At 43.7% G+C, this 26,788-nt stretch overlaps 4 protein-coding genes across 9 annotated transcripts; 1 reads left to right on the forward strand and 3 right to left on the reverse strand.

The window, feature by feature from the left end:
• The first annotated feature begins 46 nt into the window (after positions 1-46).
• Positions 47-4,990, forward strand: prodh2 (proline dehydrogenase 2). The gene is made up of 11 exons (XM_084039606.1): positions 47-147; positions 285-672; positions 1,385-1,575; positions 1,805-1,931; positions 2,548-2,619; positions 2,719-2,799; positions 2,923-3,066; positions 3,184-3,350; positions 3,440-3,550; positions 4,403-4,491; positions 4,604-4,990. Exons 2-11 carry the CDS (start codon positions 463-465, stop codon positions 4,780-4,782), a joined length of 1,371 nt encoding a protein of 456 aa, XP_083895732.1. The 5' UTR covers positions 47-147; positions 285-462; the 3' UTR covers positions 4,783-4,990.
• A 1,213-nt stretch (positions 4,991-6,203) lies between these two features.
• On the reverse strand, positions 6,204-15,359 carry eif3c (eukaryotic translation initiation factor 3, subunit C). Of its 3 annotated transcripts, none has more exons than XM_084040328.1 (24): positions 15,202-15,359; positions 14,230-14,347; positions 14,069-14,134; positions 13,793-13,982; positions 13,534-13,659; positions 13,164-13,215; positions 12,458-12,582; positions 12,224-12,348; positions 11,764-11,911; positions 11,540-11,643; positions 11,098-11,239; positions 10,689-10,814; positions 10,365-10,458; positions 10,015-10,202; positions 9,624-9,848; positions 9,345-9,536; positions 8,513-8,684; positions 8,260-8,419; positions 7,997-8,062; positions 7,796-7,883; positions 7,545-7,710; positions 7,328-7,369; positions 6,709-6,753; positions 6,204-6,597 (listed from the first exon to the last, which is right to left on the reverse strand). In XM_084040328.1, the coding sequence occupies exons 2-24, from the start codon at positions 14,325-14,327 to the stop codon at positions 6,542-6,544; spliced, it is 2,796 nt and encodes a 931-aa protein (XP_083896454.1). In that variant the 5' UTR covers positions 14,328-14,347; positions 15,202-15,359; the 3' UTR covers positions 6,204-6,541. The 3 variants fall into 3 exon arrangements, with proteins under 3 accessions (XP_083896454.1, XP_083896455.1, XP_083896453.1); XM_084040329.1 differs by having other exon boundaries at positions 6,204-6,570; positions 6,688-6,753; XM_084040327.1 differs by having other exon boundaries at positions 6,204-6,570; positions 6,634-6,753.
• A 170-nt stretch (positions 15,360-15,529) lies between these two features.
• Positions 15,530-20,925, reverse strand: LOC311032798 (uncharacterized protein). 3 transcript variants are annotated; one of them, XM_084039847.1, is made up of 9 exons: positions 20,760-20,925; positions 18,451-20,489; positions 18,275-18,320; positions 17,832-17,981; positions 17,533-17,625; positions 17,253-17,378; positions 16,638-16,763; positions 16,402-16,473; positions 15,530-15,890 (listed from the first exon to the last, which is right to left on the reverse strand). In XM_084039847.1, exons 1-9 carry the CDS (start codon positions 20,761-20,763, stop codon positions 15,874-15,876), a joined length of 2,673 nt encoding a protein of 890 aa, XP_083895973.1. In that variant the 5' UTR covers positions 20,764-20,925; the 3' UTR covers positions 15,530-15,873. The 3 variants fall into 3 exon arrangements, with proteins under 3 accessions (XP_083895973.1, XP_083895974.1, XP_083895972.1); XM_084039848.1 differs by having other exon boundaries at positions 16,644-16,763; positions 17,832-17,984; XM_084039846.1 differs by having other exon boundaries at positions 17,832-17,984.
• Positions 20,926-21,408: 483 nt separating this feature from the next.
• LOC311033302 (uncharacterized protein) lies at positions 21,409-26,647 on the reverse strand. Of its 2 annotated transcripts, XM_084040610.1 has the most exons (8): positions 26,487-26,645; positions 22,853-26,026; positions 22,561-22,759; positions 22,374-22,453; positions 21,997-22,210; positions 21,840-21,919; positions 21,673-21,758; positions 21,409-21,569 (listed from the first exon to the last, which is right to left on the reverse strand). In XM_084040610.1, exons 1-8 carry the CDS (start codon positions 26,544-26,546, stop codon positions 21,509-21,511), a joined length of 3,954 nt encoding a protein of 1,317 aa, XP_083896736.1. In that variant the 5' UTR covers positions 26,547-26,645; the 3' UTR covers positions 21,409-21,508. The 2 variants fall into 2 exon arrangements, with proteins under 2 accessions (XP_083896736.1, XP_083896737.1); XM_084040611.1 differs by lacking the exons at positions 22,374-22,453; positions 22,561-22,759 and having other exon boundaries at positions 26,487-26,647.
• Positions 26,648-26,788: the final 141 nt, after the last annotated feature.

The following is a 26,788-nucleotide window of genomic DNA, read 5'->3' on the forward strand; positions in this document are numbered from 1 at the left end:
ATCAAACCAGGGGGGCACTTGGGGGTAATGCTAAGGGTCAACTTGATGTTTGCTTGAATTTAGTCACTTATTAACAGGTGACTTTGCCAAAAGATGATGAATCTCACGGGTTTCACACGCAAACGGTCAAATTGGCTGGGAAGGAGGGTAAGGTGTTTCTATTCACTTCATTCTTTTGCCTTTTTATTGTCAATATCAAACATGTTTGGTAGTTTTGGAGTAATCTAACAGACACTTCATTCAAACCGTCTCATTTAAGGCATTTTCTTTTTGCTTTGTTTCAGTGTTTTTTCTCGTATTGATACTATCTTTCAGTGTTAATAACCTCAGAGCACCACACACACACACACACACACACACACACACACACATACACATACACAGACACACACACACACACAGATCTTCAAGAGTCCACCAACAAGAGTCAGTAACATACAAACATACACACACACAGGGACGATGATGTGCTCTCGCTTGCATCCCTCACTGCCTCACCTCTTGTCGCTGAGGCTTCTGGGTACCGCGGCCTCCAGGACGGCGGCGGGCCACCAGACTCTGGCCTTTGAGGATCCCAGTGCCTTCAGGGTGAAGAGTTGGGGCGAGCTGCTGCGTGCTCTGGGCGTCTTCCGCCTCTGCTCCTACCCTGCGCTCGTCAACAACTGTGGGAAGGTAAGAATTGAGTTTGTTTATAATTTGTTTGGATCCTATGATTTCTTGCGTTTGCAGCCGTGCTTTTGTGTCATGTTGCATATTATGAATGTCTGCCCAGATACATGGCAAGCGTGTAAATAAGAGCTTCTGTGCAGATGATGGAAGTATTCAGATACCTCACTTACCAAGTAAATGTACTAATACCACACATTAAAAAGTCTCTGTTACCACCAAAAGTCCATGTGTTACTTAAGTAATAGTATGTAAGTATAATCTGGAAAATATACATTGTAAGTAGTAAAAATATTCTCATAAAAATGTCTCATATGACTATTATAATATTAGATTATTAGTATTATTATTCATGCATAAATGTAAGAGCAGGATTTTAAAACTGTAGTTGGTTGAGGATGATATTTTTAACTATTTTTTATAGGACTACAGCAGATAATTATTTAAATTTTTTAAACTGCTGATTCTTTTTTTTTTAGATTTATCAATTGTTTGGTTTGTAAAAAATGCTGAAATAGTGACAAATGCCATCACAAGTTCTCAGAGCCCAAAGTGACACCTACTTTTGTCCAAACAATTGCACAGAATTGTAAATAATTAAAGATCATTTAAAACGGGGAAAGCAGCAAATCCTCACATTTGTGATGGAGATTGTAGTCATTCCATCACTCTTCCTCCTCTCCATCACGCTCCTTCACCTCCATCTCCTCCCGTCCAGCTGATGTCGGTAGCACGGACCCTCCTGGGGAGGAGGGGGTTTGCCCTGCTGATGCGGCCCACTGTGTATGCCCAGTTTGTGGCCGGAGAGACGGAGAGTGAGATCTCCAGGTCCATGGAGAAGATGAGCTTGCTGGGACTGAGGCCCATGCTGGCGGTCCCGATCGAAGAGGATCTGGGAGAGAGCACAGGGTACGACACGTTCTTAATAACTCAGAAAATCCCACAAACATGTGCAACAACCTAACGTCAACATTTCTGTCTGTGTGGTCGTGGCTTGGAGGTTCCTGTATGTTGCTGATATCAATAAATGGGTCTCTCTTTGTGACATATTGCACCTCGGCACACAGCTTTTTAAGAAGTGAAATGCTTTGCATGTTAAAAAGTGATGCACATTTTTGCTTTTTTCGGTCGCCACCAGAGAGAAGAGATACGACGACAACATGGAGGCCATGTTGGAATGTGTGCGGATATCCCACAGCAACGCCTGGAGTAAAGACCCAATGATGCAGCTGAAGGTCACAGCCCTGCTCAGCCCGGAGCTGTGTGTAAGGCCACGCCTTTTCCATTGAACTTCTGCTATATGTTATATATATTTACTGTAAATTAGACGTAATACAAGAAATGTCAAGAAATACATTTTCAAATTTCAAATTTGAATTTTTGTTTAGTACACCAGAGTATTTTGATTTACAAGGGAAAGCATTTGGGAAATTCCCATGATGTTTGAGGTCAACAGCAGCTAAATATAGTTCAAATATGTGGGGAAAATAGATAAGAATACACACGTTGGTGTAAGTTGTGTTCAGGGCCGTTCCAGTTTGTTCCTGAAGCGTTGAGTAAACAATCATTCAACGTTTTACGCACAAATGTCTGATTTATTCAATATATTGATATATATGACGTCGCCACACAAACACACCAAAGACAAGTATGATATGATACTATTGTGGTAGTATCAATGTAAGTTGGAGAGCGAATGCTGATTTATAACTGGAACATGAATGAAGCTTCAAACAACTGGGCCGATATGTCATGAATCCGACGATCATTTTGAGTGTTCACTTATGTTGCGTGTAAAGGACATTTGTATTCCCAAACTAGTGACAGAGGTCACTAGTGTGTCTTTCTTCTCACTGATAAGTCTGAACTACTTGTGTAAAGGTGAAACTCACAACCCTCATCGCACAACAGCCATACGACCTGAATCTCCTTGTCAGAGCTATGGATGGAGAGGTCAGACGTCTTCCTTTCCCCCCCAGTTTACAGTCATACACTCATACATTTAATTTGATGAAATGACCTCTGACCTTTGTCTGGCTCGGCTTATTTCAGGCAATCAGCTTCCCTGGTTTAGATGAAAGTGACGTCGCCCATTTCCTCTGTGGCCTGAAGAGACTCAACAAAATAGCAGAGGTGCATGAGAACACTAATATCACATTTTTGAACTGCATCAAACCTATATTGTTTATTAAAATGATGAATCACTCCTTTACATCTTGAAAAAATGTATGTTTAAGATCTATTTTGCTTCTTTAGGCAAGTGTAAACAAAGTCAGAGTCCTGGTGGACGCAGAGTACACCTACATGAACCCCGCCCTCTCGCTTGTCACCATGGCGATGATGAAGAAGTTTAACAAGGATGGTGCCTGGATTTGGAACACATATCAGTGTTACCTGAAGGTAAATATCTTTAATTTACAAATATAAGAACATTTCCTTCAATTGGACCGAATACTGTAGTTAACGAGACTTTTCTTACATCATCACGTACTCCTCCTGTCCGGCGGTGTCTTTCAGGAGTCCAGGTCTCTCCTGCTAGAAGCTCTGCGGCTGTCCAACAACGAAGGCTTCTGTCTGGGCGTCAAGCTGGTTCGAGGAGCCTACATGGACAAAGAGAGGAAGCTGGCAGAGAAAGAGGCTCGTCTGGACCCCGTCCACCAGTGCTGGGAGGATACCAATGACAGGTGGAAAAGAGGCAACCTCCATCCCTGCAGCAGTCTACTGAAAACACAAGACTACAACACGTTTCATCCATTTACCTGTGTTTGTGCAGCTACAATGGCTCACTGGATGTGATGCTGGACGCCATTTCGCGGAAACCCGAGCGCTACAGGATCATAGTGGCCACTCACAATGAGGAGTCCGTGACACGGGCCGCCAAACGGTGAGTCCACGAGAAGTTTAAAATCACATGGGAGTCACTTTTTGTAGCATGACTTTGTTTTCCCTGCTTCCGTCTTCTGATAGAGAGGAGCTCCTCCGATAAATCATCTAAATAAGTTCACGGGGAGCAGCTGCTTCTGAAAAAAGCTGTGAAAGCCTTTTGCGGCTCCAAGTGATGTCATTTGAGTCACTTGAGGAAAATTACATCACTTATCAGATTCTTTGCACAAGTGATGTCATTTGATAAGTTGCCTCAAGTGATGTCATTTGATAAATTGCCTCAAGTGATGTCATTTGATAAATTGCCTCAAGTGATGTCATTTGATAAGTGCCTCAAGTGATGTCATTTGAGTCAGCATTGGATTGGGTTGAAGACTACTAGGAGAAAAATCTGGATGGGATATTATGAATTCTGCTATGGTGAAGGGCATGACCCACCCTGCTCTGCCTCTGATTGGCTTAGGCTGATATTCTTACTATAACCAACTCTCTCCTCATGTCTAAACCACACCAATCTATCCAAGAAGGCAACAAACAATCACACCAGCCAATCAGAGGCAAAGCAGGGCAGGTCATCTCTCCGGCATATAGCAGTATTCGTAATTTAGCAGCATTGACACACCTGGATTTAAAACGGTGAACCAATGGATTCGGCATGATCAGGATCCACTTGAGGCAAAATTAATCTGTGCAAATGTATGTCTTTTAAAGTGTACTTTGTGAGTCACATGATGTCATCACAGGACTGAAATTTAACTGGTGGAGTCATTTCATGCCGTCCTCAAATGTATCTTGTGAGGGTCCAAAGCCCCGGGTTGTATATCCTGTATTCTATTGTGTATTTCATCCTCAGAATGAAAGAGTTGGGGATCGACAGTGACGGAGGCTCGGTGTGCTTCGGCCAGCTGCTGGGCATGTGTGATCACGTCTCCCTTACGCTGGGTGAGCTCAACTGGCATTCTCTACATTTACTGCAAGAGGTCACTCACCCAAACCCTTCATGTAAAGTACTATTCAATGATGAAACACTCCCTCTCTCTTTCCTTCCCTCCAGCTAAGGAGGGTTACTCAGTGTACAAGTCAGTACCATACGGCTCCGTGGATGACACGCTTCCCTACCTGGTGCGTCGGGCTCAAGAGAATCGCACCGTATTGCAGGGAATCCGCAAAGAGAGAGACCTACTGAGGCAAGAGCTCTACAGGAGACTGAGTCTGAGGAGAGGCAGCCACTAGACCACCGGAGCACACCTTGGATCAAAATGTGCCTCCTATACAGATTGTCTCCCGATTACATTGACACCTGGTCTTAATAGGTAATAAGTCTACTAACGAAGCTCTGGAGCTCCACAGGACAGGCTGAGCCTTAAGCATCTCTACCCACGCAGTCGTGTCTGGATTAAAAACACAATTGCATTCAATGTTGTGTTCAATGTGATCACAATGCTTTTTTGGTTGATTGGATCACAATCTTCTCCTGTTTGATTGGGACATCATCCGATTGCAATCCGATCGGCCAAAAAAGCATTTTTAATGTAGGTTGACGCTGAAACGCTGTACACAAGTATATTGCTGTTCCCAATCAGGAAATGGTGTTGAGTAAGGAAGCCACAGCAGAACAGCTTGCCAATTCAACAAAATAGTGTTATTCACTTACATATTTCTGGAGTTGATATGTTTGCAATAACCAAAGAGCTCATATTAAAGCCATAACCTTCTGTATGTTCATGAATAATTGAAGTGAATGTGAATTAAGCATGAAACTTTTAGTTAGTTTTGATCTAAATGACTAAATGCACGATAAACTGAACAATGATTTGATGACAACTCAGAATAAGATTTGTTTTTCCAAGTTTGATGGACAATTTGTTCAAATACATGCAATTGTTGCTGTACATTCAAAATGTCAATGTTTTTGTTTTAGAGTAAACTACGTAAACGTATGAAATACTTCTTTCCATATTTGCCTGCTGGTGAAAGATTACAGACCTCCTAAGCTCTGGTCAAACCAGCTGGTGTGAAACATGGCTTAAACAAAATGATAGAACTAAAATGCTTGATTTTTACTTATTAACATTATGTGATAGTTAACTTCCTCCACTGCCACAAGGTTCAGGTTCAGGTCAGACAGACTCAAGTAAAGACTAACCAGCAAACATCAGGCTCTTGCCCACTTTCTGTAAGTCGGCATCGATGCAGACTTTGCCTCAGGGAATTACCCACAGTTAGCATTTTTAATTTATTATGGAACATACAACAATTTAACAATTTATTTATTAACCAGTTATTTTGCTTATTGAACCTGCACGAAAACAAGTAAATACATCATTTGACATTTACATATCGCCTGGGATGACAAGAGCCTGGAATATGTTAAATTCAGGCAATACAAAATAAAAACACGTTTTTAGATGTTTTTGTGTCATGAAAGTAACACGACTGTTATCTCATTTGTATTTCTACCATTTCAAGCCCTCGCAGCCTCTCATGCTCAACCATTTACCAGGTCTGTTAAGTCCAGTTCAGGGTTTAGACCTTAGGAGGGACATTGAGATTGGGCCAACAAAATGTAAACCTTATGGCCAGACGAAGAGCCAAACTTGGCTTACAGTATGTAATGGAAAAATAGAGAGGGAGAGAAAGTGCAAAACAAGCAGTTTCAATGTTGTAATTGTTTATTTGATAAGTCAACCATACTTGACGCATCTGTCACCAACTGTACTGCGACAAGCTATCCAAACTGCAATGCCTTTATTATACAATTTTCTATTAGCAATAATAACCTTAAAAACTCCTGGTCCAAAGACTTAGGCTGTACTGAAATAGCACACTATGCAGTTGCAGTGGGAACGGCTCGTACTGCAATAACTTCCAGCTGTTCAGGTGATGAAGGAGAAACGCACGCAGCCAAGTGTCGAGCACAGAATCACGGGTTGTTGTCGTGGTCACGGAATGAAGGTTCAGGTGGCGAGACTGAAATCCACACGGTCCAAGCTCAGTAGTTGCTTTGGTGGTTTTGATGGCCTTGATAGCCTTGATGGCCTTGATGGCCTTGGTGGCCTTGGTGGCCTTGATGGCCTTGGTGGCCTTGATGGCCTTGATGGCCTTGATAGCCTTGATGGCCTTGATAGCCTTGATGGCCTTGATTTCTGTAGCCGCCACCACGATTGTAGCCTCCCCTGTTCTGCTGGTAACCACCCTTATTATCTGGAAACGTACAAAGAGGAAAAACTTCATCCACATTGCAGGGTTTAAAATCAGATAACAAAGAGGAAATCTTACTTTGTTTTAATGGATTACGGACACAATTCCAAATGCAACTATTTTAAATTAGACATAACTGCCGAAAGCTGCCAGTAGGCTTCTTCAGAAATGCTTTTCAGATGGTCAATTGCTTTGACACCCTCCTCCCCAGTACCTCTCCAAAATTGGACCAACAATCAACGTTTACACACACAGCTTTACTGTCAAAATGTACAGAGGTCAGGAAAGAGCCAGTGTTCTAGCTACTCCTTAAAGCTAGATGTTTTTCTCGTCCATTCTTGACACAACTTTTCACGTGAACAACTGAGCGCAGCAGCATGAACGCCTGCCAGTGTAGCCGTGTTAAAATGTTAATGCACGACAAGTCAGTAACTGATTAAATGCTTAGCATCCTCAGTCAGCGATATAGTTTAAAGTAACAATGAATAAACGGCACACAGCCTCTACAGAAGTCAGAGGCATGTTGGCTTGGCCAGGGAAACATTTTTTTGTGCGATGTCAGTGTGACTCTACATACCTCTGTTGTAAGATTTGTTTTGCTGGTAGCCTCCTTTTTGATCTGTAATGCAAAGAACAAGAAGTTCCAAGTAAGCACTTTTTAACACATGATAATAAAAGGGAAGAGACCATAAGAGGTGTTCCAGGAATTAAACGTGACTTATGTACATTAGCAAACAAGGTGGAAGTAATGCATTTATTTGGTCTATATTTCATACAGTGAATCATGGTGTTACCTCTGTTGAAGTAGCCTCCGTAGACGCCTTGCTTGAGGTCGAAGACGCGCTCGTTATTCTCCACCAGGCTGCCAAGCTTCTCAGCGAGCTGCAGGGCCATGTTCTGCAGGGAGGTGGGCTCTGTGCGGTGCATTACCACGGTCTGTGTGGGCTGGTCGAGTGACGCCTGTTGGCAAGAGGACAGAAAACATTTTAATTTAGAAAAAAACCCCAAATAAAAACATCCACGTAAAAGATTCTGTGAAACGAACCATCAGCTCCTCATTGATGATCATCTTGCTGATGATGCTGTGAACGGTGGGTATCTCCAACTCAAACATCTCAGAGAGTGTCCCCATGCTGGAGGACACAGACATGGAGATAAAATTAATTGATGATGGTTTGCATTAATAATAGTAGGCAATGCAACGCGCTGGTTTACACAAAGACTGGTGTTAGCGTCTCGCACTCACCTGATGGAGTCATACACACTGCTGTACGTGAACAGGTAAGTCCTCAGTGACTCCTCTTGGATCTTCCTATAGAAAGGACACACAATCAGGAAATTCAGACACATAAACTTACTGAGGGCAGCACAACAATATAATTGATATAAAGCTAACTTTAATTGAAATCATTGAGACATAACAGAATCTAAATGATAACAGCAACTTGATAAGATTGAACAACCAACATTTGAAAATCAATTAACTGATAAAGAATGGTGTGTGCTAACCTGACGAGCATCTCGCGTACTCGCTGCGTCTCAGGAAACAGGTCCCAGACTTTACTGTTCATCTTCTCATTGATGATGAATGAGTGGCAGGTGCGCCAGTCTCCCATCTTCATGGCTTTGCTGGCTGCCACCACGTGCTCTCTCATGCTCTCTGGGGGTCCTGGAGGACAAAGAGGGCTACAGTTATCTTCTCTGGTTTCCCAAATCGATTAAACATCATGGTAACAAGTTGTTAGGGGGGCGTGTTGCGTACCCAGCAGCGGCTGTCTCTCTCCCACCCTCAGCTGGTGATGGAACTGCTTGCTGATCATCCTGCGGCGGGCATCAAATTCATGGGCGGCCATGTAGGGGATTTCCAGCAGCATGGCTGAGACCAGGTACACACACTCCAGCAGCTCCAGGTTGATGTGCATGTGGAATGGCACCTGTTGGGCAGGTCAAAGCAATGTTATCAGGTTCTTAATGTCATCAGGTTCAGTACAACCTGAACTCAGAAAGCCTTGTGGTGAAAAATCTGTGGGATTCATCATCTGATGGGATTAAATATTCAAATAAATGTTAATATATATTTTTTTGAATTAGCAAATGTTGGATAGGTATCTTTTTCACATGACCTACAACGGTGGAGCCACGGTAAAACTGGCCTTGCTCTTAGTCACTGTTGTAGCTGACCCAGTCTTCCAGCTATGGCATCTCATTACTATGAGAAAATAATCATACAATGATTCTGCTAAAGTTAGTTCCTTTTTGGCAACTCTTTTGCAACTCATACTGCCACACTTCCTCCACTCGGCTGTAAACTTCTTTTTGAAACGCTGGAATAAATTAAAGTTTCTTTGCTGCTTTTAGTCGACACAGACTTGAGATCAACAGACAGTGGTTTCCTCAAGATGTGTTGCCTGAAACTAGCTAACATTCCATGATTCTGTTTGTGTATATCACGACCAAAAAGCCCCACCAAAATGGTTCTCTGAGAGGTCCTCTGTTACATCAAACTTAAGTTTCTCAGTGTAATCCAGCAAGTTAACAAAAAACTAGTCAGTTTGTGGTCTCTGTCATGGGATTACTACGTATGTAGGACTTACTTGTCTTCTCTTTTCAATCTTCTCCTGCTCTGCGTTCCTCTCCTGCATGTTCCTCATGAGCAGACCCTGACCCAGGAGCTCCTTGGCGCGACCAGAGGACTGGATGTCCAACAGGGCATTGTGGGCATCTTTGATCATGCCCTGCCTAAATGCGCAAATACCAAGTTGGACCATGGTTCTGTTGTACAGGATCTACACCAGAGAGAGAACATAGGTTATTTGACACCAAGCTACATGAGAAAAACCACTATGAACGCTAAGTGGACATCGTCTGCCTACCTGTACAGGCGGGTCGGCGTGCTGGATGTTGTCCTGCAGATGGCTCATCAGCATCAGGTCGCGGGCCTGGTACCAGCGTGAATGCAGAGCGTGGTGGTAGATGTGGCAGAGGATGGCGCAGGTACGGATACGGTCAGTACGATCCTTGGAATAAATGAACTTGCATAGACGGTCCATGATCACAGCACTGTCCTCCCCCTCGCTCTCCTCCTGGTCCTGCTCGGACTAAACGGCAGAGAAACACAACTCAGCACATCGAATATCATTTTATTTAATATACATACATACATATTCATTTCGGTAATATTGAAGATCTGTTGAAAGTGTTTTTCAGTATATAGAAGTGTCTTCCTCTCTCACACAGGCTGGACTGCTCCAGTGCTTCTCTCACCTTGGTCTCTCCCTGGAGGCCCAGGCTGCGGCGATGAGCCTTGTAGTCAAACTTGTAGTAGGTGTGCATGATTCTGCGTAGGTAGATTCTGCAGATCTCCTCTGTGCTGCCCTTGGTCTCCATATAGTCGAGCAGCCGGTCAATGATGCCACACACGTGGCCCTCATCTTTCAGATTGTCAACATATTCTGGAGGAACAGTTGAGAAGAGAGCAATGAGCTGCCAGGAAGAGCCGTTTGAAAACAAACAAAAAATATGCGGCAACGACACTTTAGGGATCCTTGCAATGCCATTTTCTGATTACTCATAATGAAAGATAATTATAGAGTGTGTTTTCTGGTCTAGATTACCTTGTGAATGGGGATCAGTGTTCTGCATGATCTTGGTGAACTCCTCATCCATCCTCTCTACCAGCGTTAAGATACAGCCACGCACCCTGAATGGCTGACAGACAAACACAATAATGCATTTTTTTTTTTTTACTTCAATGCCATCTTATACAAGACACAACCAAAAAAGTATGCAGTTGTGGAAAAAGGTTACAAATGATGATGGTTCCACAATTTAAAATAAAGCAGAAACCTGTCATTACATACAACACAGATCATACAAGCTGCCATCCAAAAATACCAGAAATGTAAAAAAAAAGAAAAAGAAAGGGGAAGATGGAATACCTGGTCTGAGATCACCAGACTCTCACTGTCCTCTGCGATGTTCTCCCCGATGAAGATGTTGTTGTGTTCAAAGAGGATGTCCAGCAGCTCATCAATACAGTCCAGACACTTCTTCCACATGTCAGGCTGAAGGGAAACAAAGCCATAATGATTCATTTTGAAACGGGATCAGAGTCTGGACAATTAAACATAGGTTGCTGCATTCAAGCATGCAGTTCTCCTCATTCAGAATCTATATACTATAATGAATTTCAATGGCCCCATTATCAATATACAAACATGCATATCGAGTGAGATTTGAATAAAACAAAATGGGTTCAGAATGAGAATGATTAATTAATTCATTTTCCCAGGTACTTACTAACTAATTAACAGAAACTGTAGCGTTCAGAAAAAGAGCTGATCCTACCTTCATAAAGGCTGCCAGATTGGGGTTGTAGTCGTACAGGGAGGCAATGATGTTGAACTTAATCTTGACCAGGATACCTTGGCCCAAGTTATTCTCATTAGCAATGTTTGCCAGAGCGTGGAGCAGTTCAATCTGGGCGGCCCTGTCATATGGAGAAAAAATGGGTATTAGATCAGAGAAACGGCTACAATATAGATATGGTACTTTGATATTTCCGCACTCATTAGCATTATTATAAGTGTAATGAGTAGAAAACCCTTTAATTTATTGCAATTTACAACACTTACAAGGGGCTTTTACTTGGTTAGTGCTTTTCCATAAAGTGTCTCTCTATGCAACTTTTAAATTGAACCTAATTTTACATGGCACTTGCATTACTAATTTAAAGAGTATTGTTATTATTCTCCATGAAGTGTAGATTCGGTGAACGATCCGGCGTTACCTGTCTGTGCCCTTTTTGCCTCTTGCTTGCAGGATCTCATTCAGCTTCTTCACCACCACTGGTACGTTGATCTCTGTGCCTTTAGCAAACATCTTAGGCTTTTCCTGACACACAATACACAACATCAATACTGGCAGATTTTGGTTGATTCACAGACAAAATTAAACAATGCTACATTCTTGTTTCGACGTGACGGCAGTAAGTCTGTTAAGACTCGCCTTTACCATTGGAGCGCCGCCTTTCACTTTCTCCCAGCCTCCCTCGACTTCCTCTCCTCCCTCTTCCTCGGCCTCCTCCTCAAGCCGCTCTTTCTTCTTGGGCTTCTTCTTCTTCCCGAGCTTCTTTTCGCTGGATTTCTCACCCTCCTGGGTCCTGAGGACAGACAAGAGTGTTAACCTTTTCCTACCAATTTCCATTCAAGGCAAACTATGTTCCATTTGTCTGTTGCCGTTTGTAAACACACGACATTCGAAGTTGGCCACTGCTCCTCAGGTCAATGAGCGAGGAAGAGAGAGCAACCATGGTCGAGCAAGCTTTAGAGTGAATGAAGAGCGGCATGAAGTGGGCTTTGTGCCCATGGGTGTGAGGCTCGCAAAGAAATACCTCCACATATGAGATGAGGTAAACTTTTTTTTTTTTAATTACTTCAATCATTAAAACCAAGAATTTCAGAGGGAGACTTACTTCTTGAGGAAGACTAGAGCCAGGGAAGAGCTCTTTCCCTCCCCATCATCTGAGCTCTCACTACCACTGTCTACGGTGTCTGAGCCCCAGTCTTCATCCTCATCACTGCTCGAGGAGGACTCATCCTGTCAATTGAGATTAATTCCAGCACATTAGCTCACATAACATTCAGGTCTTTAGCAGCAGGTTTTTTCTCTCTGTAGTACATTTGTATACGGCATGCTAGCCTCTTACCCCGGAGCCCTTGGCAGTCTTGAGGAACTGGCTGGCCTCTGGGGTAGGCTCAGGCTTTTTCTTCAAGAAGGCCTTGGCTGACACTCCATCTTCGCCTGCCTCTTCATCGCTATCAGAAGATGAACCTTATAGAACAAGAAATTGAATTGCGGAGATTAATGAATGAACTTATCTAATAAAACAAGTATGATGTCTGCAAACGCATTTTGCAAAGACTGGAAAAAGCTGCCATGTAGCAAATATGAGATTTTTTTTATTTGTTAAAAATTGTAAATAAAGATTGGGATTTTTTGAAGGTGATAAAGCCAAATACTGATTTTGCAATAATTTACATGATGTGCGCTACAGGACCTCTAAAGGCATGTAACCTTTTCTATATGCGTCTTATTTTACTTCTAACTGCTCCTGTTTTTAACTAGATTTCTCTGTCTTCATTATTCTGTGTCACTTTACTCTTCTGATATTTCAGATTTTCTTATGTATTTTTCAAATGTTTTGTGTTTTGTCTTGTCCAAAAATGTTTTGTGTTTTTATCTCGGCTATATTGCAAATGAGGTTGCTCCTCAATATATACCCGAGTTTAAATAAAGGTTATATGTAAACATATTTCACCCATCTATTCTGGTGATCTGAGCAAGCTTGTTTAATTTTTTTTTCACAGCATCTTCTGATTTAACATAAAAACACACTCAAATAGTAAGCTTACCAGAATCCCCTGCCTCCTTCTCCTCCTCTTCATCTGCAGATTCCTGTGGGTTCTAATAAGAGCCAGAGAAGACAGATTTTTATGTTTTATCTTTCTTTATCCAAACTGCTTCCTGCCCCACTTTCACAGTTACAAACATGGAATCTGCCCAATAAAGCCTTGGTCTGATCTAGAAGCCACTGAGCAGCTGGACTGGCACCGATGTGGTGGTAATGCATAATAGGAAAATACTCCTCTTTTACGAAAACATGCATATTCATGTTGCAAATTGTAACAAACTCTCGCCTCTTACTTCAAGCTAGAGTTGTAGTTAATATCTCTTAACAGACAAAGTTTCTCTATGTTTTGAACCACTAAGAGAAAGATTTACCTCCTTGTATGCAGCAACTTCCGTTTCATAATCTCTGTTGTACTTGCGGATCTTCTGACGTAGAGTACTGAGGGCTTTTGCATTGTTTTTGTTCATCTTCTTCTTGCCCTCTTTGTCCTCCCAAAGCTGGAAAGAATCAACCACATTAATAATTTCTATTACACTGTAAATGTCGGGATTTGTACATTAATCGTGTCAGACTGCAGTAACCAACAGTATGTATCTTAAGAGTTGGTGGTTAAACTCTAAAGCCACTGACCTGGTTCAGGTAGTCCTCCAGGTCAGCCAGCAGACGGATGTAGAAAGAGGGAACACCCTCTTTGTCCACTATAGTCTTGCTTTTGAGGAAGGCTCGACATAACTGCTCAAACTCCTCCAGACATTTGGCCATGTCTCTAATCTTCATAGCATTTCGGATCGTCTTGATGAGGTTGGTCAACTCCTCAAACCTAAGAATGAATGCATTCAAAACAATACCCAATAAGACAACCTGTACAGTTCTTAAGACGTGCTGCTTAAAAGATACCACACCAACCTTTTGTCTTTGGCGCTGCGCACCACCCTCTTGGTGTCCTCCTCATCATCACTCAGAAGCAGAGACCTATCAGAACAAACATATATATGTGGGTGTGAGGGATAGCTACAAGAAGTACGTTTTGATTCCTGGTGATGGGATTTCTTGCAAGTGGTACTGACTGCTTGAAAGTTCCTCCGGGTGCTTTAGGGGTGATCTCATCAGCGGATGAGGACTCCTCTGACTCGCTGTCAGACCCGGTGGCAAAGAAACGAGACATTGCTGAAGGAAGTGGTCAATCTGTGAAAACAAAATCACAAGCGAGGAATGTCATTGAAAACATCGAATGTGATCGGTTTACATTTGTGCTGCAGAAAAACAGGGAAGCGTCCTAGTATTAAACAGGACTTCATGTGACTAACATGGTGTGCCTCAGTTCTTCCAGATAAGCATGTGGCTTTTTAGTTATATTGAAGTTACTGCCGTTGGGTAACAACCCAAAACAATGTCTCTCATATATTTGATTGCAGGCAGGACATCACAATTCAGTTTGTTGTTGGAGCGACGCTTATAACGGGCACAAAAGAGAGGTTTCTCGTTCTGTCAAGCTAGCTGTAATGTGGCTAAGCAACGTTAGCTAACGTTTGCCCATAAGAAATTGGTGCCTGTCTGGTTTGCTTCAATATACAGAGCACACTTTAAATACTTTCAGATGTGACCTTAGTATTGTTTAAAATGTTAATTTAGTGACATTTGGCAACTTGCAGTTTTAAAGAGTAAAGTCGATGGTGCGACGCGAAGACGCTGGTAAAGTTAGCAACCTGCTTCTGAACGTGCTGCGCAACAACAACCTTCGCTAAACTAGCTAGCATTGACAGACGGATTATAGGTAACGTTAGCCAATTAAACTGGACGCTATCTTTAGTAGCAGCTGTTATTTTAACTTCACAAAACGCGAACAGATACCGTAGCCTATTAACGAGCAAGATTGCTATCCGATAAGAATGCGAACACTAACGTGGCGCGAGGGTTGTTGCTACGCTAACTATAGCACCGACCCCGAGAGGACGGGGCCTACCCGCATGTATAGCCGGTAAAACACCAAAGCTAAGATGAAGCGCCCATTGTATTGTCAAACACTGAGCCAGACTCACCTACGTCCTTGTGAGAGTTATCCTGTGGTATGACTGTCTCTTCTGAATGGTTATAAAATCCAGTTTTGCTGTACAGCTGCCACAAATAAAGGCGTGCGACAGCCTTGCCGGGTACTTGCGTCAGGAAAGGAAGTAAGCGGTAGATCGACAAACCATACGGATGGTCATAGCAGAGCTACAATGCCGACAGTCCGCGGGTTATGTCGCCACCCAGCGGCTGAAAAAAGTAAGTTCACCAGATGTGGAACCATTCATTTGAGGGGGGCCACAGAAGATAAAGAATAATAAAATACAAAGCACAATTACATCTTAGGATAATTCACTCAATATTTATTTAAAATATCACAGATTATACTTAGGTACTCTTAAGACAACACCAAGCAGAGTAAGAAGTTTATTGTGTCACAAACATCTCGGATTATTTTCACGATGTCAAACACATTAGACAATATGAACATTTAAAGTGCAACAACATACACACAGTAAGTCTTAATTTCGGCATTATCCATTTATATACAAGCATTACTAGTACATTCATTCTTACATACATACATTCTTTGTAAATATTGTGCACAGAAATTCCTTGTATGTGAAAAATCTTTTACGATTCCAATTAATATACATTTAAAAAGTAAAATTTTATTGAAATTAAAATAGCATTCTTTCTCCCGTTTACTTTTCTCCGGCAGCTGTGGGAAAAAAGGATGATTGCATTAGTAATTTTAAACATGGGGGAAAATAAATGTAACAAAGATGAGAAGGTGGATTGTTTTGGAATCCTAAAGGAAGTTCGATTTGATCACTGCATCATAGACGTTTTACAGCTATGACAGCTCTTTAATAGCCAAACTGTTGCACCCCAGCTGATAAGTTTAACACTTAACTTGCCAAAAAGTAAAAAAAAATAAATAAAAAGTTTGGCAATGAGAACAATACATAACGATGCCACAACATGATCTGGTACAGAGCTGATGCCACCAAATACAATTCCTGCTAAACCAACCACGGTGAGAGTCCAACAATTCCAATATGTTGGAAGTCATGTCATGACTTGGGCGACTATTATCGGTAAGGGAAAAAGTCACCAGAGGGATGTAAAAAGCAGTGATATTTGTTTACTTCCAGAACATTGCAGCATGTTGTTTTCTAAGTAATTTGCATTAAACCTTATTCAAATAAAATCACGGTAAAGAGTCATACCTTCTCTCAGTCTCCTTATTTCTTCTAAATGCATTTTGAGTTGATGTTCAAGCAGGATGCAGTTGGCACAGCCTGCAATAACATTTTAATCATTACATTACTCAGGACAAGGTCTTTGGCATAATGTTTCTTCACTCGAGTATTCATTGGTTGCTTTAAATAAAGTTAAAATACTTTAGATTTAATCATTTTTTTCCATGTTAATCTACTTTGGTTATTTTCATCTGTCAGCTTACCCTGACCTTTGGCTTTAGATTGCAGACTTCTATGACTGGTCGCAGGCTGTTTCAGGGCTCTGGCTCTGCCAACAGCATCACAAGATGTGGAGATTTCAGCAGAAGTACTGGCTGGCACTGTAGCATCTGAAAGCGTATGATAAAGAAGAGGTAAGTCACAATGAGTAATAAAGTTTGAATTACCGAACACTACCGGGCCTATTCAACTCCGGCCCGCCAATCAGTTCCGTTTCCAAATAACATTTAAAAAGCGAAGAAAAATAATCCTGTATATCTTGCTACAACTCCTACATTTTGTAACACAAATTCATAAGTGAAAACGTTGGTGGAGCAGCAGCAAGTTATTTAGATCATGAGGGTGAGAAATATACTCAAGTCTATCATAATAAAATTCATTCCCATGCATGCTGATCAGAGTCATCTCAGTCAGCGTCTCTTCTGGCAGCAGGACTAGACAGCGTCTCCACATGTGTGCAGGAGGGAGTGCGTTACCACGGTTACGTGTCTCCTTAACTGAAAATCTTTCTGGCCCTGCACCATAAAACTCTCCAGCAACATAAATTACATCACAATCTGGCTTAACCGTTCTACATGGAAAACAGTACCACCACCTACCATCTCTTTGGGTTTTAGTTGGCAGAACCCTCTTACTGGTTGTGGGTTGTTTCAGGTTTTTGGCTCCGTTTGCAGCATCACAGGAAGACATTACGACATCAGTTCTACCAGTTGGTGATGGAGTATCTGAAAGGATGAGAAAAGGTGTGAGGATGTTTTTAGCAAGTTGAAAAAAGTGTTGCACAGTTTTACTTATAGGTGTTGACAGTAAGGTACTGTGCAAATACTAACCATGCATGTCTTTAAAATGCTAAAATGAAATGATTGAATGTGTTTTTACCCATTTTCATCCTCTTTGGTATTGGTAATGCTTCACCTCTATTTAACGGTTGCTTCTTTGCTTGGGAAGTCTTCGTCGCGGGGTTAGAAACCGCTTGTATGAAGAGGGGGAAAAAAACAAAAAAATAATGAAATGCGAATTAATGACCAAGCACAAGACAGTCAGTACTCTCATTGTGGCGTGTCTTGCTAACTGTTCATTTCGTTTGTTGTGTTTTGTACAGCAAGGCCTAATTCAAACAGCACTGTCCAATTTCTGTACATACATTTTTCATATTTGTAGGACCACTGCAAGAATACCTGTAGGTCCACGGAGTCTGTTGGTATTTGAGGAAGCTGGTGGGCTGCCTCTCGCCAACGGTGGCCTGAGGCCTTTAGCGGTTCTCTGGATGCCTGACGGGATGCCACTCAACTGTGGTTTCTGCAAGCTTGAATTGGGTTGTTTGGATCCTGCTACAGAGGGAAGATGGTGTGGATACTAGTAAATACTACGCACACACATCGTCTGCTATTCGGAGGGCATTGTACTGTATGCAGCCAAAAGCATGACTTAAGTTAGGAATAGGAATATCTGCAAAATAAAGAAAACTAAATCTTTGTGCACTTTATGAACTGATGTTACAATTTGTTCATGATTTTTAAACAGATTCTTACAATTCTCAACCCATGCTTAATAAATAATGATTAATCCTCAACATATATGAAGGATACATCTACCAAAAAATAGAATACACACTTCCTACCTCTTGTTGTAGCGCGCAACTTGTAAGAGCTCGATATTCCGGTGGTCTTAAATACACAAGAACAGAGGACATCATCAAAAGACTGCAGTCAATGCTTGTGTGCAGTTGTCTGTTGCATGAAACACAATGTACTGTCAACGTTTCGTTCACTTAGTGGATTACAAAGATTCGACTACCTGGTGTTCCTCAAGAGCAGCGGCATTTCTTAAGGCTTCGGCTTGGGTTCTTTGTCTCGTCATGGGCAGGCCCGACGTCCACGCCTCAAACTTTCCTGGAAGTCTGGAGGCCGGCTTGGGTCTCAACAACTGGGATGCAGCTCTTGAAGCAGGCAAGAGAGATTTTGCAGCCGGATGCGTGAAGAACGTTTTCCGGTCACAAGCGATGTTTGATGGAACGTCTGATGACGCCTGAGCATCTGGCTTACTGGGAACATCCCCATACAGCCTTTTCTGTGCCACTTGGGTTTTGCGCTCCTCTTGTTGACTATTAAAGGTAAACATTTTGCAGTTAGTCATTGGTGTTGAGGTGATCAAAGAGTCCGCCCTTAAATCTAGGGTATCATCCAAATTGAACGCATTGCTTGCTTTGTTGTCCTCCATCTCCATATCCACGTTTTGATCACCCAAAGAGACAGAAATACCGTCGGTCAAAACCGGACCCGCTTGTGAACAATCCTTAGTCTCACCTAGGCCGACTCCAGAAGCCACCTCAACAGCTGGATTAATTATGCTCTCAGAGGTGTCAGCCATCTTGACATTCGGGTCTGTACGCTCTGTTGACCCATTACCGTTTAACAGTTCAGGAGGCTGGACTTCTTCTTTCGGGGTACTTGTTGCATTACAGTCCTTAAGAGGAGAGGGCTTGTCAAAAGTGTTCTGGCGACTAGTGTCAGTTGAGCTCGTTTCTGATAAAGTTATTGTGCCATTCTGCTTGGGAGGTTTAGCATCGAAAGTGTTGTTTTGGAGGCAAAAGGTCGCAGCACCGCCGTCCCCTAAAATAGGATTGGCACTGAGTTTGTGAAGAGAATGTCTATCGAAAGTCCCGTTCTGCATTTCACTTGGATCACTTCCCTTTGAAGCCGAGCAATTTGGATTCATGACGGAGGAAGTTTCCATGGTGATCTTGGAGACCGGAGTAGCCTGATCGGTAGCCTCATCAGATAGGGGAAGATCCAGTGTCTGATTCCGAGGGCAGGGGGTTTGAGCAGTGGTGTTTAAATCAGTGGAGGAGCTCAACTGAGACTGCTGGAGAGAGGTCAACATGCTGTTCACAGACCCAGATGTCGTTGGGCTTGATTGTGGCTCCTTGCTGGTCAACTCAGCGTCGTGGCTGACAGGCATCTCTTCATCGTTAGTGTCCTCGGTATTACAGGTTACCACAGGTTCCCCGTGAAGCTCAGAGGTGACATTCTTTGAATCGGACTGCTTGTCAGGGGTAGAGAATTGTGATGCAGCACACTTAACAGACGCGTCACTTGAGCAGCTTAGGTCGTTGGTAACATTAGCAGGATGGGTAGTAAACGTGTCCTCAGCTGATGTTTGAGTCTTCACCACGTTTGGTCCACTGGGCTCCGATGACGGCGTACTGGTTTCCAAAACACTCCCCTGTGCGTCCTCCGTGGAGGATGATTCTCCGTCATGCGATAGCTCCGATTCACGCGTCACCTCAAGGAGAGTGATTTCTGGGAAGTATCGCACATCCAACCAGCGCACCGGAGCATACACACTCTCAGGGGGATCAGCCATCTTATCGTTAGTGTCTGTACTCGCTGTGCCATTGTGTTCAAGAGAGTGGACTTCAAAAGTGTTTTCTGTGCCGTCTCTTGAGCTGGTTTCTGACAAAGTGTTCGTGTCGTTCTGTTTAGAAGGTCGAGCGTCGGAAGTCTCACTCTCCGCTTTCAGACCACTCACGTTAGATTTGAGAAGATCCAGGGTGTTTTTCTGAGGCCGGGGTATTTCAGCAGTGATGTTTAGATTGGTGGAAGAGGAACTCAGCCGGGAGAGCTGGAGAGATGTAAACCTATGGTTCACAGACCAAGCTGTTGCAGGTGTAGCGGGCATGCTGCCGGGGAAAGGTGAATCACATGTATCATCAAGGAGGGTGGTTTCTGGCAATAATTCATCCTTCAGCCAGGACACGGGAGTGTCCAAGCCACCTGCTGATTGCCCAGAAGTCATTTTTTCAGGTGTCCTTTCAGACCCTGCCTGCCTGCAGTCTGTGGATTAAACGATGTGATTAACAGAGCATTTTAACATGACTATGTCACAATTATTGCCAGCTCTGGGGTCAAAATGGCCTCACTACTGTTAGTGAATGATACTAGTGGTAACAGCATTTTAAAACCAGTTTAATGTAACGTTAAGTTTTATCGTCGGAGGTTGCAGTAGTGGCGCTGTGCTCGAGGCGTCAGACAGTTCCAGAACGATGCTAAGCTAATATTAGCTTGGTAACGTTAGTATGAAGAACGGTAACAACTTTGACTTACCCATCTCAACGGGCACTTCTCGCGGGAGCTTTATGTCCGTGAAAGGACTTTAAGTGAACGTATCTTTGAGATACAAACGTGTTGAATGAAACACGTATCGATTTAACGACTGACAGCAACGGAATGTTAAAAATAACACGGAGAAAATAACTTCACAGTGCGGAGCCCCGCTCTGGTTCAAACAACGTCAGCAGCGTCCCTCGCGCTCATTGGATATTTCCAACCAATCACAGACGAGGGTTTCTTCTTCACGACTGGTAAGAGTGAGTCATGTCCGTGCGATGGGGCAATACTGCCGTCTACGGTCTCGATAAAACTCCACTTTAAATGTATTTTCCTTTTAGTTTGAAATAGTGTTTAAATGACAAAAATTCCTCAATTCATTTTTGAAACTTCAGCCTCATTTTGGTTACCTGTTATCGCAGAATTCTGCTGTGGTGTATAGAAAAGAAAGACAAGTCCAGGAGGCTTTGTGTACGAGACAAATGAGGTGGTTTGTGGTCTACACTGTTGACTCATATGGTTAATTACCTTCCTTTCCCCCCCTGAGAGATGTGAGATTATTGTTTCCGCTGCTACTTCTTGTGCTGTGTATTTAAGCTCTATGTAAGCTTTATTACAAAATATAGAGCAAATAATTGACACGATGGACATTTTATCATTGTATTCGGTTTCATAAATACACAAAAATAAAGCCATTTGTATATTATATTTAAATTCATACAAAGCATTCATACAATGGATCTTCCTCATTCTTTTGTGGTTTTCTTCAGTTTGGTCATCAGCTCGGACATAAGTGGATTTCCAACTCTGGGGAAAAAAACAAAACAAGAATCAACGAATATCAGAGCATAAAATGCTTCTTCTGTCTTGAATATAATAATGCCAATATTCTGAGACTTTTTTTTTTTACCCTGGATGTCTTGGTGAAATCCATTTAGGTGTGTGTTGTGCCTCATCTTGTTTGGGCGTGTCACTCTTCACTTCTTGTTTTGCATCCTGTTGATATTGCAACCTTTTAATAATGTACATAAACCTCAACATAAGAGAAAGGGGGTATTCAAAGATTATTCATAATACCTGTGAGAAGGTGTCTGAACTATTTTCTTCTCTCACCGTCCGTTGTGTCTTTTTTAAAACCGGAAAACCTGCACCAAGCCCTAAAAAACAAAGAAATGTGTGACATTATTTGCAACTTCTGAAAAATAACTGGACATGAAAGACAGAAGTAACTTACCAGGCAGTTTTATTCCAATGCCCAAGCCTCCCAAAGGCAAACCAGCAGGGACTCTGGCAGACGGATGTGGAGAGGGTGTGGCATCCTCTGAGGGTGTGGGATCCACTGAGGGCAGATGTAGAAGGGATCGGGGATCTTTGGGTGGCTTCACACGAGGGTTTTTAACAGAAATTCGTGACTTTTGTGCAGTAAAGTCAAGCACAGAGGTGTCCACCTGCCACAACAAAAACAACTCATTCATAACATCTCTAGTCTGTGGATTAAACGATTTGATTACATTACAAGTGGAAGATTACAGTACGGCGTATGTGCATTTAAATAATGTACACACACCTCAACATAAGAGAAAAGGGGTATTCAAGGATTATTCATAGTACCTGTGAGAAGGTGTCTGGACTAACTTCTTCTCTCACCGTCCGTTGTGTCTTTTTTAAAACAGGAAAACCTCCACCAAGTCCTACAAAACAAAAACAAAACAAAAAACAAACAAACAAACAAAATTATGAAAATAACTGGACATGAAAGACAGTAAGTCGTGGCTTTCCATTTACATAATTAGCTTACCAGGCAGTTTTATTCCAATGCCCATGCCTCCCAAAGGCACACCAGCAGGGACACGTGTAGGCGTGGGATCCACTGAGGGTGTGGGATCCAGTGAGGGCAGATGTAGAAGGGATCGGGCATCTTTGGGTGGCTTCACACGAGGGTTTTTAACAGAAATTCTTGACCTCTGCACAGTAAAGTCAAGCACAGAAGTGTCCACCTGCCACAACAAAAACAACTCATTCACAACATCTCTGCAGGTTATGAATTCTGCCTGATTTTATTCATGATTTGATGACATGTTTTTAATAACCTGCATCCAATCTTCAGTCGTCGTCGTCGGCTGCTCTGCCACATCAGCCCCGTTCAGCCCAGGTGATGATTCAGCAACGTCGTCGGACCATCCGGGCTGTGGTTCCTCCACTGAGGGTAATTTCTGCTCAGATTCAGTGTGGGCGTCGCCTTGGGAACCAGAATCGGTCCACACCATCTCATCCTCTAACGCAGTGTCTGATTGTCCTGATTCACTACGTTCGATTTCACTTGGAGAGTCAGACGCAGTTATCTCAAGAAGATCAGCTTCAGCTGTTGCTTTCTCCACTTCGAAGAGAGCGCTCATTTCCGCCTCTGACTCCGCATCTCCTTCTTCGGTGTCTTTCCAGTCGGTTCCCTCAAACTCGTTATGTGATCCGGTTTCCGTTGATTCAACTCTTTCTTCCTCTGTGTCTTCTGGGGATTTATCCGATTCCTGATTCAGATGTGGAGCCTCTGGTGACGTGACTCCTGAATCTCTCTCTGTGATCGATTCCTCCTCTTTCTCAGCCTCATCCGTCTCCTCCATCACCGTATCCTGAGATTGGGAGTCGAGCTGTTGTGTAGACAGTTCAGAGACGTCTGCAGGGTCGGACACACTAGCCAACATGTCACATATGCCGTGAAGGGACCCTGTGCTGGTTGATCTCGGCAGCTGTGGTTCACCGAGAGACTGATCCAAAAACCCAGACTCTACCGTTGACGAAGACACATCTGTGTCGCTCACTAATTCAGAGACCACAAGCTGCTCTTCGTCCTTCTCCGTTTGGATGGATGATATTTCTTCTCGCTCCTCATTCGATGACTCCATTTGCAGTCCAGGCTCTGGCCCTTCTTGTTGTTTTATGGCATCGGCGTCCTGCGACAGAGCCATCAAGTTGAGGATTTCTTCCTCGATCACACTGCGACAACTCCCCTCGGATTCGGACACTTTGTCCACTGATATCAAAGTCAATACTTCTGGTTTGGACTTCCATTCATCGGCTGCTTCGGTGTCTCTTAACGTCTCCTCGTGGCTCGTCTCAAGCGCTTCGTGTGACGGTTGATCAACTTGTCGAGACGATTCCGATTCGGCTTTCTCCGTCTCGCTTTTGTTCGGCATTTCATCTTCTGCCGCCTCCTCAACTCCAAAACCCGTCTCCTCCATAACTATCCCCACGTCATCGTGTGACTTAGGTTCAGTCTCATCGTAATGTTTCAGGAATCCAAATTCAGTAATGTCTTCTAGCAAATTAGGATTCACGTCGCCGCTTTGGTCCGAGCTCATGGCATCAACGGATTCCTGAAAAAAGCTTGTCTCCGTCGTCTTCTGCCCTTCAGTCGATCCGAGCGCTTCCTCTGCTGTTGCAGCGTCCGGCGTCTCTCTGCCATCTCCATCAGCTCTGGAATAACACAACCCTTCACCTACTTCACATTCAACCAAAAGCTCTTCATTCCCATCATGCAGCTCTTTTGCCGCCTCATCGCTCTCCTCTGTTAAGCTGACGTCGATCCCAGTCTTCATCGACTCAACCACTAATTCTCCTTCCTCGAACAGATATCCTGATTCTTGACTGTCTGTTACTGCATCAAAGCTGCTCTTAATATATTGTGTGCCTTCTTGCTTCTCTTCATGCTCCAGTGAATAGTCAGCTCCGGTGCTACCGCCACTGCTTTTAAGACTCTCCGCCTCTTCGCTCTCCACCTCTTCTTGTAATTGGCTGCCCTGGATTTCCTTGCCATCTCCTCCTTCCAGGAACCTTTGTGTTGTATTTTCATCTGGCCCAGGCTCATTGTTGTATTCAGGAACTCCCTCTTGTGTTTCCTCACACGTTGGAAAGCTGAGCTCCGGCAAGGCTGCAATATTTTTAAACTCTCCGCTCATTTCCTGTCCAGTCTGGCCTTCAGGTTTTACTGTAACCGAGGCCGCTGTGTTTTCATGGTCGCCTGCTTCCCAGGAGAGCGTCTCCTCTCCTACCCGATCCTCATCATCAATTCTCCCATCTACTGAACGGTGCGTCGTCGTCACATCAGATTTCTCATCGATCACCGTGCTCTCCGTCTCTTCGTCGTCTGCCTCTCTTGTTTTGGTTTGCACCTCCGTGTCCTCGGCCACATCGTCTTCTGTAACCGGCTCGGTGTCGCCTCGCTGCTCCGGCTCTTCACTTGTTGTCTGGTTGTTTGCGGCCTCGTTCATATTTTCTTCCCTAATGACAGCGTCTTCATCCAATGTGCTCTCACCCTCCTCTTCCTCCTCAACATTATCACTCTGACTTCTATGAACCATCACATGTTCTTGGTCCATGACAATTGGCTCATCTTCAGACACAGTGCCACTTTTGTCTGCGGCCATTTGAGACTCATTATGCCAGGAAGTAACGTTTGGGTCTCCTTTGAAATCTTCACAGGCTGACGGCTGAGTTTCTTCTTGCTGTTCTCCCCCATCACACTTCTCAGAGGCCAGTTGTGGCACACCGTCACTGTTTTCCACTTCCTCATGCCTCACCGCTGCCTCGTACATTTGCACATTTACCTCTTCCATGTCTTCTTCTTCTGGACTCAAAACTGTCGCCTGTAAACCGTTTTCATCCTCATCCTCTTTGTCGTCTTCTTCCTTTACTTGGGTATTTCTAATTTTTCCAGGATCCTCCGGTGTCATTGCCCTCTCAGTCTCCTCTTGCGCACCAGCTTTTCTTCCACTCTTCTCCACGTCTCCTTCATCACCTGTAAGTCTTATCGACATGGCGTTCGCATGTTCCTCATACACGCCATCCTCCGACGTCTCCTCCTGTCCGCCGGCGGTCAATTTCTGATCTCCGTCTTCTTTTGCGACTGGCGGCCTTTCATCATCATGTCCAGCTTGGACGAACCGTTCCTCTCTCACGCCTTCGCCTCCCTCAGACGCTTTGCTCTCGCCGCCTCTCCTCGGCTGGGTTTCGTACCGCACGCTTTCTTCATCAGGATCCAAGTGGATGTCCGCGGTGCAAATCTCCCAGGCAACAAGTGGCCGAGACGGGCTTAGCAGAGAGTCTGCTGCTGGAGTCTGGTCCTCAGCGACCAACCTCCCGCTAGCATCGCCCTCTGCGGGACCACAGTCAGCGGGCTCGCTGACAGCCGCAGATTCCTGGGTGGAGCTTGTGTCGTCATTAGTGATCTCTGGCCGGAGCAATCTGTTCACAGCTCCTGTTATATAATACTGGGAACACGATGGAGAGAAAGAAGGAGAAAAGTTAGCAAGTCTTCCCAGTGAAGCAGATTTTAACATGAAAGAGTAGGTCATTTGGAAAAAAACAATGCATTGCCAAACTGAAAAAGTCCCGTCTAAACTCAGGAAGTAAGTGTTGACATACAGGAAGGCTGTCCTGTTATTTTCTCTGGCCCGACTTTTTTGATTGGACAGGGTTTTTACTGGTTTTTACTGTCCTGCCAGGTCACAGACGACATTTAATTTTTTTTTTGTCAGAGCATTTAATTTATTCATTGGGTATGTTGTGAGGATTTCAAAATATATAACAGAAAGTGTTTGTGAATAGAATCATCTACTCAACCTTTAACATCATAGTAAGGTACACAAACAGAGACAACGGGGAGGGGGGGGGGGAACCTCCCATCCACATTTCACTGCGTCTAACTTTTAAAGCTGCACGATTGCTCACCCAAACTGCCCAGAAAGTCCTCTCCACCCTGGAGGGGGGTCCGTCGGGGTCCATCGTCATCCGTTTAAATCCCCGACGAGTGTGAACGAGAGAGCTCCATCCAAACGGCACCGCGGGTTGAACGGCTCGGCTGCGGACAGCCACGCTAGTTCCTCATACGGACGTGTCCGGTGCGTCAGTATGAGGAAGAGGCTGATTAGCACAGCTGACTCCCTCCCGTGCACCAGTACGTGCGTGTTGCAGACCAGTTTGCGGATGTGCGCAGGGCTTCAAGCCACAAACGTGCGTGATGGTCTCTGGGT

This window comes from Eutrigla gurnardus, assembly GCF_963514095.1.
Source record: "Eutrigla gurnardus genome assembly, chromosome: 22".
Lineage (NCBI taxonomy): Eukaryota > Metazoa > Chordata > Actinopteri > Perciformes > Triglidae > Eutrigla > Eutrigla gurnardus.

Bases quoted from the DNA above. Each gene is read 5' to 3' on its own strand.
- prodh2 (XM_084039606.1), top strand. From the start codon at position 463: ATGATGTGCTCTCGCTTGCATCCCTCACTGCCTCACCTCTTGTCGCTG. The intron at 673-1,384 runs GTAAGAATTGAG...CCTCCCGTCCAG, and splicing joins TCGTCAACAACTGTGGGAAG to CTGATGTCGGTAGCACGGAC. The intron at 3,551-4,402 runs GTGAGTCCACGA...TTTCATCCTCAG, and splicing joins GTGACACGGGCCGCCAAACG to AATGAAAGAGTTGGGGATCG.
- eif3c (XM_084040327.1), bottom strand. From the start codon at position 14,327: ATGTCTCGTTTCTTTGCCACCGGGTCTGACAGCGAGTCAGAGGAGTCC. The intron at 12,349-12,457 runs GTAAGAGGCTAG...CTCAATTGACAG, and splicing joins AGACTGCCAAGGGCTCCGGG to GATGAGTCCTCCTCGAGCAG. The intron at 11,240-11,539 runs GTAACGCCGGAT...TCCATATGACAG, and splicing joins GGCAAAAAGGGCACAGACAG to GGCCGCCCAGATTGAACTGC.
- LOC311032798 (XM_084039846.1), bottom strand. The intron at 17,626-17,831 runs GTATTCTTGCAG...TCTTCATACAAG, and splicing joins CAGACTCCGTGGACCTACAG to CGGTTTCTAACCCCGCGACG. The intron at 16,764-17,252 runs GTAGGTGGTGGT...ATACGCTTTCAG, and splicing joins AACTAAAACCCAAAGAGATG to ATGCTACAGTGCCAGCCAGT.
- LOC311033302 (XM_084040610.1), bottom strand. From the start codon at position 26,546: ATGACGATGGACCCCGACGGACCCCCCTCCAGGGTGGAGAGGACTTTC. The intron at 26,027-26,486 runs GTGAGCAATCGT...TCGTGTTCCCAG, and splicing joins GGACTTTCTGGGCAGTTTGG to TATTATATAACAGGAGCTGT. The intron at 22,454-22,560 runs GTAAGCTAATTA...TTTGTTTTGTAG, and splicing joins CATTGGAATAAAACTGCCTG to GACTTGGTGGAGGTTTTCCT.